The sequence below is a fragment of the Lontra canadensis genome, unplaced genomic scaffold, assembly GCF_010015895.1.
Source record: "Lontra canadensis isolate GAN:19392208 unplaced genomic scaffold, GSC_riverotter_1.0 scaffold127, whole genome shotgun sequence".
Classification (NCBI taxonomy): domain Eukaryota; kingdom Metazoa; phylum Chordata; class Mammalia; order Carnivora; family Mustelidae; genus Lontra; species Lontra canadensis.
Window position 1 is genome coordinate 1,328,424 of NW_022631121.1, and position 10,563 is coordinate 1,338,986.

A 10,563-nucleotide genomic window follows, 5' to 3' on the forward strand; every position below is an offset into this window, starting at 1 on the left:
ACTACCCACACCCACACACATACCCACCCGCCTTGGTGGTTTCCCTTCCTCCTACTCCATCCAAACTAAGACCTCCCCAGTTTTTTTAATCATTTTTTTAATTTATTTTCAGCATAACAGTATTCATTGTTTTTGTACCACACCCAGTGCTCCATGCAATCTGTGCCCTCTCTAATACCCACCACCTGGTTCCCCCAACCTCCCACCCCCCCACCTCTTCAAACCCTTCAGATTGTTTTTCAGAGTCCATAGTCTCTCATTGTTCACCTCCCCTTCCAATTTCCCCCAACTCCCTTCTCCTAACTCCCCATGTCCTCCATGCTATTTGTTATGCTCCACAAATAAGTGAAACCATATGATAATTGACTCTCTCTGCTTGACTTATTTCACTCAGCATAATCTCTTCCAGTCCCGTCCATGTTGCTACAAAAGTTGGGTATTCATCCTTTCTGATGGAGGCATAATACTCCATAGTGTATATGGACCACATCTTCCTTATCCATTCGTCCGTTGAAGGGCATCTTGGTTCTTTCTACAGTTCGGCGACCGTGGCCATTGCTGCTATAAACATTGGGGTACAGATGGCCCTTCTTTTCACTACATCTGTATCTTTGGGGTAAATACCCAGTAGTGCAATGGCAGGGTCATAGGGAAGCTCTATTTTTAATTTCTTGAGGAATCTCCACACTGTTCTCCAAAGAGGCTGCACCAACTTGCATTCCCACCAACAGTGTAAGAGGGTTCCCCTTTCTCCACATCCCCTCCAACACATGTTGTTTCCTGTCTTACTAATTTTGGCCATTCTAACTGGTGTAAGGTGATAAGACCTCCCCAGTTTTACTGGAATTCTTTCTCACAAACCTTAATTCTGTTATAGTAAACTCATACACATCTCTAAAGGTAAACTGTATACCCTGAGGGCTGGTTTCAAAACTTAATCCTCCTTTATAACTCCCAAGTACCTAGCACAAGACTCAGTAAGTACTTGTTGATGTGTTGACTCATTAACCAAATCAAAGTTTTCCAGTTAATCCCTTTTTATGCAGTTTAAATATAAATTCCAGTATCAAGAGTAACATCGGGTCATCCATTTTATCTATTCCTGACAATGGAAAAGCCTAACTTGTTCACCACCATAAGAAAGCTCAAATTTCTTATGGTTCTAAGCTTCTACATGCACACAAATACAATCACAATGAGTTGTTTTTGTTTCTGGGGCTTTTTAAAAACCAATATGCTTTTCATAATAAGCTCTTCTTGGGGCACCTGGCTGACTCAGTTGGTGGAGCCTGTGACTCTCAGTCTCCCGGTTGTGAGTTCAAGGCCCAGACAGGATGGAGAGATTACTTAAAAATATAAAATCTTTAAAAAAGAAAAAAAAAAGAATAGGCTCTTCTTGCCATAATGGCAAAGTGGAGCATAAAAGCATGAAATTTAAACTGGAAAAACAGAATACATAGATAAAAATGAAACAAACTTTAATGAAACAATCATTCTGAAAAACTAAGCAACCCAAACTGAAAACAGCCTTGGTATTGCTTCAAGGAAGGAGGCAGCTCTCATCAGTGCTGAGTCATGGAGGTCTAATTTACTGTTATCAGTAAACACAAAGGTAACGCGCGCTCGTGTAGCTCCTCCCACAAGTTAGATCCAAACAGAGTAGGGAAGGGTCTGTAAATGGTCATCCATAAGTCACGGTGTCAGGAAAGACACTATCTGAGTGGCTTAGGCAGATGAGAATCAATGCTATTTTTAAAGATCTCAGAGAAAGACATTTCATAACCTCCTGGGTGAGTCACTTTGCAACATCCCCAGAGGGTGAGAAGGGTAACAAAGAGCCCACTTTTGCTTTCTTTTTTACATACAGGATATTGCTAGGAAAGACAGAGAATCACTTGTTGAATGTTGGGGGGGGGTCATCTGATGATAGTTCACCTCTTATTCTATGGACTGAGAACCCTGTGGGCCCCTTTCATGCTTTGACTCATCCTGGAACCAGGCAGGGGGGCCAAAGCAAACCCTCACAGGCTGTCTGGGATGGTGGGTCGTAAAAGAAAAATTGCATCTGCAAGAGGCTTGAATACTTACTCCAGTGGGTACAATCAGGAAATAGCTATACTCTAATTCAACTGTTCTCAAACATTTTGCTCTCAGGACCTTTAAAAATCACTGAAGAGGGGCGCCTGGGTGGCTCAGTGGGTTAAGCCGCTGCCTTCAGTTCAGGTCATGATCTCAGGGTCCTGGGATCAAGCCCCGCATCGGGCTCTCTGCTTGGCAGGGAGTCTGCTTCCCCCTCTCTCTCTGTCTGCCTCTCTGCCTACTTGTGATCTCTGTCAAATAAATAAAATATTTTAAAAAATAAAAAATTTAAAAAAATTAAAATCACTGAAGAATCCAAAAAGCTTATCTTTGAAAATTCTATTAAACATAAGAATACACAAAACACACATTCCTTTAGTCACCAGAGCAATGTCATCACACATTCCATAAATTTGTAATTATTTCAAAATAAAAAGTTAAAGAAAAGTGGAAAAAAAGCAGCACATAGGATGGAGCAAGTAGGGATTACAACGTCCAACAGCAATGCAAGCCAGAAGATAATCTGACATCATCACTAGGGTGAAAGAAAATAACTTCCAATCTCAAATTCTGTAAGCAGTGAAATAAATCCTTCAAGAATTTTAAGATGAATTGAAGACATATTTAGACAAGCAAAGCAGAACATTTTTCAAAAGCAGATCTTTACTGAGGGAAATTGTGAAGAGTGTACATCAGGCAGGAGAACGTTTCCACAAGGAAGGTCAGAGATTTAACAAAGAATAAGAAGGGAAAAAAGTAAGAAAGAAAAGTGTGTCAACTCTAAAAATTACAAGTATGAAAGAAAAATTATTAAGGAATCCATATAGTTAGGGTGCCTGGGTGGCTCAGTGGGTTAAGCCTCTGCCTTCAGCTCGGGTCATGATCTCAGAGTCCTCGGATCGGGCCTCGCGACCGGTTCTCTGCTCGGTGGGACGCCTGCTTCCCCCTGTATCTCTGCCTGCTGCTCTGCCTACTTTAAATAAAATCTTAAAAAAAAAAAAAGGAATCCAAATAGTTTACTTTAGGAAACTTTAAAAAACACAAGAATATACATGCACACAGTACATTAGTCATCAGAGCAATCAATGACTTCATCACTCACACATCAGGTCGCCTCTGGAAAATTCCAGCAAGAACGAAAAAGGCCAATGACGTCTTACTGTTATTATGAAACTAGTTTTGACACACACTGCCCGAAAGGACCTTGGGACCGAAAGGGTACCCCGCCCCACACTTTAGAAAACCGCTGCTCTAAACCCCATGTTGCCCAAGTCTGGCTCTCCTGAGGTTCACTTCCTGGCCGGCCAAGGAATAAACAGCAAGGTCACCGTCCAGCGTTCACAGGAGGAACTCCTCTTTTCCCTTTGCGAAGGTGCCTGGGTGACGCGCATATAGTCGGGTTTCCGGGAAGGCCTCAGAGGCGCCGCTAGAGGGCGCCCAGAGAGAACCCCGCGACGCACCTCAGCGCCCGCGCCCCCGCCCGCGCCCGCCGAGTTCACACGGAAGCCCGGAAGAGAAGGCGGCGCCCGGAAGAGGGGGGCGGTCGCGGCCTCATTGGACGACGTGCCACCGCTTCACGGTCGGAGGCGGGGCTTCTTTGCGCTAAAAAGCGGGACCCGGCAGCCGCTAGAGCGCGCAGGTTTAGTCGCAATTCGGTGTAGCTTTTCTGTCTTATACCGAGGTTCGCCGGGTCATGGTGCCAGCCTGACTGAGAAGAGGACGCTCCCGGGAGACGAATGAGGAACCACCTCCTCCTGCTGTTCAAGTACAGGGGCCTGGTCCGCAAAGGGAAGAAAAGCAAAAGACGAAAATGGCTAAATTCGTGATCCGCCCGGCCACCGCCGCCGACTGCAGTGACATCCTGCGGCTGATCAAGGTAGCAGAAGGCCCGGGCTCCTCCGGGGGCGGGGAGGGGGTGGGAGGTGGGGAGCGGCTCCCACAGGAGCCCCTCTCTCCGCTAGCCTCCCCCTGCCTATGCCGGGCCGTCCTGGGCCGGAATCTGGGGACGAATCGCCGCCCCGCGCACCCCATTCCCAGTGAGCTGGTTGCGTCCGGGCCTCACTTGAGTATTCTGCTTCTCTCCCTCTTTCCCATGTGCATCGCCCCAGGAACTGGCTAAATACGAATACATGGAAGACCAAGTAGTGTTAACTGAAAAAGGTAACGCGACCGTAGCTGGGCGGGGTTAGGGTGTCGGGTCCTTGGCTTCTTCACCGAGGCCATCACTGTGTGTCCTTGCTGCCCCTTGTTGCAGATCTACTAGAGGATGGTTTCGGAGAGCACCCTTTCTACCACTGCCTGGTTGCAGAAGTGCCCAAGGAGCACCAGTCTCCGGAAGGTAACCGCCCTCCCCTTCCAGAAGCCAAACACCGAGTGTTTTAGAAAACGCATAGTGTCCCTGGTGTAGAACCACTGACGACACAGGCCAAAGTTACTGAGAAATTGGCCAGAAACAATAGCCAGTGTTCAAACTACTGAGGAAAAAGAAAATAGATGTGCTGCACATAATAATAGGGCGGGTTGAAAGAGCTGTTTAAGTAAGTATCAGAGTGCTGTGGAGACCCGGAAGAGTTTGAGCTGTTTAAGTAAGTATCAGAGTGCTGTGGAGACCTGGAAGAGTTAGGTATAATGTCATTTGTTGTAATTCAGTTTCATAAATGGTTCTTGTTTGACCCTAACGTAACCTTTTTTGTAATTGTGTTAAATCACATTTTTTTCTTTAATTTGTCCCAATCTTCAGGTTACAGTCTCTAGCTTCGCCATGTACATGGCCCTTCCGTGTACATGGATGGGCGGGGAGGTAACTAAAAGATCCTTTACACAATAAAGTAGATGATCATGATAAATGAGGTAAGGTCCTATTATCACACACTTAAAACACGGTAGATCAGAAACTCCAGTGTACTCTCTTCCTGTGTTTGCAAAGGACTATAAAATGGCTAGAAAGTTTAATTTGAAACCTTGGCCTCCATTTGAAATTATAGACACCCTATAAGAGGGAGTCAGATTGTTTTATTTTTTGCTGGTCCCTGTTGACTGGTCAGAAGACAGAGCTAAAAGGGGAAGTCGTTTGGGTGGGTGCTTCATTTTTTTTCTGAAGTCTCTTCCCCAAGCTAGAAGAAATGAACAGAAAACATAAGGGATGAGGTACTTTTTGGAGGTATGTAGATGTTATATAACACTAGTTTCTGGGTACCTCTGCTTCTTCTGGCTTAAAACTGGGGAGAGCAAATTGAAAAGCTGTGAATTGGAAGGCAAGTTCTGAAATTAAACATTGCACTTTTGGCCTGATGTCCTGACCTTAAGGAAGCAGAGTTTAAACTACAGATATTTACTATTCTGAACTGCCGTGTAAACCCAATTTATTCCCAAGTCAACATACCAATATATCAGTAGGATGTGAATAATGTGTGTGTTTAGTTTAAGACTATAGCAGTCTTGCTCTGGCAAGTAATAAAAGCATTCTCACTTCCTGAGGGTGAGATCCAGCAGGTTGCAGAACGGCCAGTCCATGATTTTAGCCTTGCTTCAGCTAGTCCTAATGTGTGCTTTTTGCAAATACATGTCCTGAGAACAGTGAGATCATCCAACAGTGGCCTGGACTGCTCTAGCATAAAAATCAGTCCCGATTCAATGGCTACTTATTTCTGTAATACATGCATGTCGATTTTTTAAAACCTACAATAGGCTTCCGATTTTGCAGCTACAACTTTTATGGCTTGCTTTTCGTCCACACCTCATGTGATACTCTTATTACAGGACACAGTGTTGTGGGTTTCGCCATGTACTACTTTACCTATGACCCATGGATTGGCAAACTCTTGTATCTTGAGGACTTCTTCGTAATGAGTGATTATAGAGGTATGGCTGAGTTTAGGAGGAGGGGTTTGCTCTAAAGAGAAACCAGGGCTTAAAGTCCCAAAGACGGCTTTTTAAATGGGACTTCTCTTCCCTTTAGGCTTTGGCATAGGATCAGAAATCCTGAAGAATCTAAGCCAGGTATGTCTTGGTTCGGGAGAGAGCTGGTTTGGTTTCCAAATTTGTTAGTGTTACTGCGTTATGTTAATGACCGAATCAGATCGAGTCTTGGAAAGCAGGTGAAATGTCACTGAGTTTGTTTCACTCTCCATTACAACAGGTTGCAATGAAATGTCGCTGCAGCAGCATGCACTTCTTGGTAGCAGAATGGAACGAACCATCTATCAACTTCTACAAAAGAAGAGGTGCTTCTGATCTGTCCAGCGAAGAGGGATGGAGACTCTTCAAGATCGACAAAGAGTACTTGCTCAAAATGGCAGCAGAGGAGTGAGGAGTGCTGATGCAGACAGTGACAGCTTCCATTCTATTTTAGATTAAATTCTCAACTGATCTTGCTTTCTGTCCTATTTGTAGTCAAATAATAGAATGAACACCCATTCCAAAGCTTTATTACCAGTGGCGTCGTTGCATGTTTGAAATGCGGTCTGATTAAGATGGCAATCTTGTATGCGGTTTGGAGTCCGATTTCTCCTTGAACATCTTTTGATAAACAAGGTGGTATGATCTTCTTGTATATGAAAAAAACTTCATTCTTGTGAGTCATTTAAATGTGTACAATGTACACACTGGTACTTAGAGTTTCTGTTTTGATTCTTTTTTTTTAATAAACTGCCCTTTGATTTAATTGGTATAAGCATTTTTACTAATCTTTTATTTCTCAAGACATTTCTCTTGCTGTTGAACGCGAAATAAAAATGACCAGGAAATGTAACTCGATAACCTTACAATTATTGAAAAACAGTTTTTAACCCAATTTAAAGCGGTCATGAGCTGTTCTCGAAGTCTGGAAAGAAGCCAGTTGAGTTCCGTGGTTTTATAGGTAGCAGCGTGTAAAATGACTTGACACTGGTGACACTGGACACTTCATCTGACAGAATTTTCAAGAGCTGAGAACCAGGTTAGCAAGCGAAGTCCACAACAAATAAGCCCAATGGTTACCCACGTAAAAGGCAGAGACGGGATGGAAGGGTGGCACATACCTTGCCCGAACAACCTCATCCCACCCAGAATCCCATTCCGAAGGGAAAAATGGATCGCTTTGCTAATCGGGCAGGAGTGAACCAACATTTTTACAGGAAATGTGCAAACGAAAAGGCTGGAGGTGGGTGTGGGTCCCAATCAGGGAAAGTTTAACTGGAGCACCAGTCTATGGTACTGTGGTACCAGAATGGGTTTCTATTTTAAACAATAGTGCCTAAAATGGGGTGGTAAACAAAAACTTTCTCCAGAACTGAAAATGAAACTACCAAGAAGCATGAGGAAGAGACAGCCTTAGGTAAATTTGACTTCCTCCTTTTTAAAGTTGTATCTGCCAGCAACGCTACACCCAAGTGGGGCTCGAACTCACCACCCTGAGATCAAGGGTCCTCCGCTCCTAAGCCAGTGAGGCGCCCCTGTTACCTCCTTTTATTATTCATGACACTGAGCTAAATTCCTAAACCCGGCAATTCGCATAATAAAATGGTAGTCAAGAAGAACCACTGTGCTGATTTCCAAGATTGTTTTCCAAGTCATTAGATACCTAAAAAACAATGCTCCCCATCTTCTTTCTGTGTTCTCCAGGAAAGAAATACTAGGCTCCTCCGTGAAAGGGGGGTTTTGCCCAGCATCTCTTGCTCTGGTGTCTGTTCTGGCTTCCGAAGTTAGAAGGCAGCCCTATAAACAAGTGGGATCCTGTATTGTACTGAATACAGGAGAGCTTTGGGATTTATTGGTGGCTCAGAGAGCATGCTATGAAAACAGGTTTCCAGAGTCCAGAGTCCTGCTGGGATGATAAGTAACCAGGAGAGAGAAGCTGGCAAACATCAAAAGGATTGACTAAACACAAGAGAGCCTCGTGGGGAAATCAGGCATTTTGAGAACTGTTTTGGAAAGTGGGCCTCTTTGAAGAAAACAACTACATGCTGACTGTGGTTAAATATGTGAATAAATTAGATTAACCAAGCGAGTTACAATATAACTCTTTGTTTTCTCATTCTTCTTAGAGCTTAGGCCTAAAAATCCAGGGTTGTCGCACAAAAGCTTTTATGAAGGTTGTGTCCACTCTAAAGTAGTCCCTTCCATTTAAAATTTAGAATCTGCAACACCACAGCATCAGCCCCCTGAATGCCTAACTCAATTGTAAAGATACCTCCTGAAAAACTAAACTGTAAAATCCATAAAGTTTGTAATCCCTAGGCAAGTAAGAAAACACATCCTGGGACATTTTATAAAAAGAAATAATAAACAATGATCAAACCAGAAAGTGGGGAAAAAGATAGCTTCATGTAAAGATAACTTTAAAATTATTTTACTAAAATATTACGCCTGACATAATCACTTGGGGAGAATAGGATTTCTGACCTAAGGATTTGCCAATCATTATATTACATTGGATATTTCAGGGGTTTTCTGTGTGTGTGTGTGTGTGTGTGTGTGTGTGTGTGTGTGTGTTTAAAACAACTGCTATTCGCTAAGTGTATTCTGTTCCTCCAAAAACGTACAAAATCAAAATTTCTGAAACTATTAAAATGGGAAGTAGCTGGGTTTGTCCATATCCAGGCCTATGACACCCTGCTGCTGGTGCCACCACAGGGCTGACGGTTAGATCCATTGTCCGTCACTGTCCAAACCAGAGCCCAAGACCACCAGCTGCTTGGACTCCACGGGGCAGCCTTTCTAGGGCAAGAAGTGGGCCTTCACACAGAAAGGCAGAAGCAACAAATCGGAAGAAGCCTAATGACTGATTAATGCCTTATACCCACTCTACCCCATCCTGTGAGTCTCCTTCGCACTGGGTCCCCCGGCAGGACCTAGAATGGATGGCACTTAACCCCTGTCCCGGAGGCAAGTGGCAGCTCTGAGATAGCGGCCACCATCTCCTGCCAGGGGAAGCTGCTTCCTCCCTGACCGTGGCCGGCCTGGCCTCCCATTCGGGGTCTGCAGGCGGTCTTCCCCGCTCCTGGAATTCTGTTCGCTCCACTGGCTACATCTTTGTTTTCTTGTTTCATCATCTCTTCCTGTGGACTGTCACCTCTGGGTGACCCTGTCCATTATTCTCATCCCTTTTCTTTGTGCTGCCAGGCTAGGCTTCAAGCCAGTCAGGGGGTACCCACAGCTCAGACTGAGAGTCCCACGCCCTTACTGAACATCCCCTCCGACGTCAACGCCTTCCTTGCCCCACCTAAGGCCGCCAAATGCCCTTCCTCAGGATGCTCTCCCAGCACCGCATTCCCCCATCACCTTTTTCTTGTGGTTCACCTCTGCCCAACAGATGTTTTAGTAGTTTCCAGATGGCTCTCAACATAAGTTAATAATAAGAGTTAACCATGAGCAGGCATTACACTTAGCCCTCTGTGATCACTGTTACCGAATCCTCGCCAGTACACTACAGAGGGAAGTGCTCTTACTAACTTCTTCTTCAAATGAGAAACTAAACCTTTGAGAGGCCAAGTTGCCTAAGGCCACACAACAAGGCCCAGGAATCAAACTCCCACACCAAATTTCTCAAATCCCCGGAGGTTCACTCCCATACTCTTAAAGCACCTCATATTCTCTATAAGAATGACTGAATTTGGTGTTTTCTCTGGATTATACTCTAAAGATTCATCAGTAGAAGCATTTTTCTAGATCATCAAAATCAGTAGTTCCCCGTATTGGCCGCAGGTTAGAATCGTCTAGAAAGCTTTTAAGAAATACCAAAGCCTCACCCTGAGAAACTAATTTAATTGTCTTTGTACCCGCATCTCAAAGTGAAGCCGGGATGGAGAGCCACTGATCTAGATCGTGACCCTGTAACTGAATAGTTGTGAGTACAAACATTTCGGCTTGTGTTATGCTGCTCACCTTATCACCGGGTCATTAACAAAGAGCAAGTCCCACCACACAGCATGAAGGAGAACCTTCTAGAGAGTTTTTACAGAAAAATTACCACAGAATTGTCACCCAAGTGCATACAGTGCTGAAACCAAAAACGTCCACCATAGCCATCCGTACCATGTTCCTCTGCAAGCAACAACTTCACTTAAGCAAAATGTATTCCCTCATATTAAATCGCTGTGTTTGATTTGACTTTTATTAGTTTGGTCATTTTTTTAAGATTCGATTTGTAAATGTATATACATTTTACAGTCATGTAGAGCTATGAACATAAAACATTCACATCCAGTTATATGTGTATAATAAGTAATATAATAAAAGTAATTTCAGCCATATGTGTATAATAAGTAATATAATAAAAGTAATTTCTCTGGGGGATCTGTGAGAATTCTGCATTTTTGAACAGATTTTTCTCTAATTAAAAGAAATTTTTTTAGTTAACGTACAGTGCGATATTGGTTTCAGTAGAATTCAGTGATTTATCACTTATGTGCAACACCCAGTGCTCATCGTAAAAAGTGCCCTCCTGAATACCCATCCCCCATCTAGCCCACCCCTCACTTACCTCCCTCCATCAACCCTCAGTTT

At 43.9% G+C, this 10,563-nt stretch overlaps 1 protein-coding gene across 1 annotated transcript; it reads left to right on the plus strand.

Annotated features, from left to right (window-relative positions):
* The first annotated feature begins 3,689 nt into the window (after positions 1 to 3,689).
* SAT1 (spermidine/spermine N1-acetyltransferase 1) lies at positions 3,690 to 6,748 on the plus strand. The gene is made up of 6 exons (XM_032842295.1): positions 3,690 to 3,955; positions 4,188 to 4,239; positions 4,334 to 4,417; positions 5,839 to 5,940; positions 6,038 to 6,078; positions 6,218 to 6,748. The coding sequence occupies exons 1-6, from the start codon at positions 3,890 to 3,892 to the stop codon at positions 6,386 to 6,388; spliced, it is 516 nt and encodes a 171-aa protein (XP_032698186.1). The 5' UTR covers positions 3,690 to 3,889; the 3' UTR covers positions 6,389 to 6,748.
* The last annotated feature ends 3,815 nt before the right edge of the window (positions 6,749 to 10,563 follow it).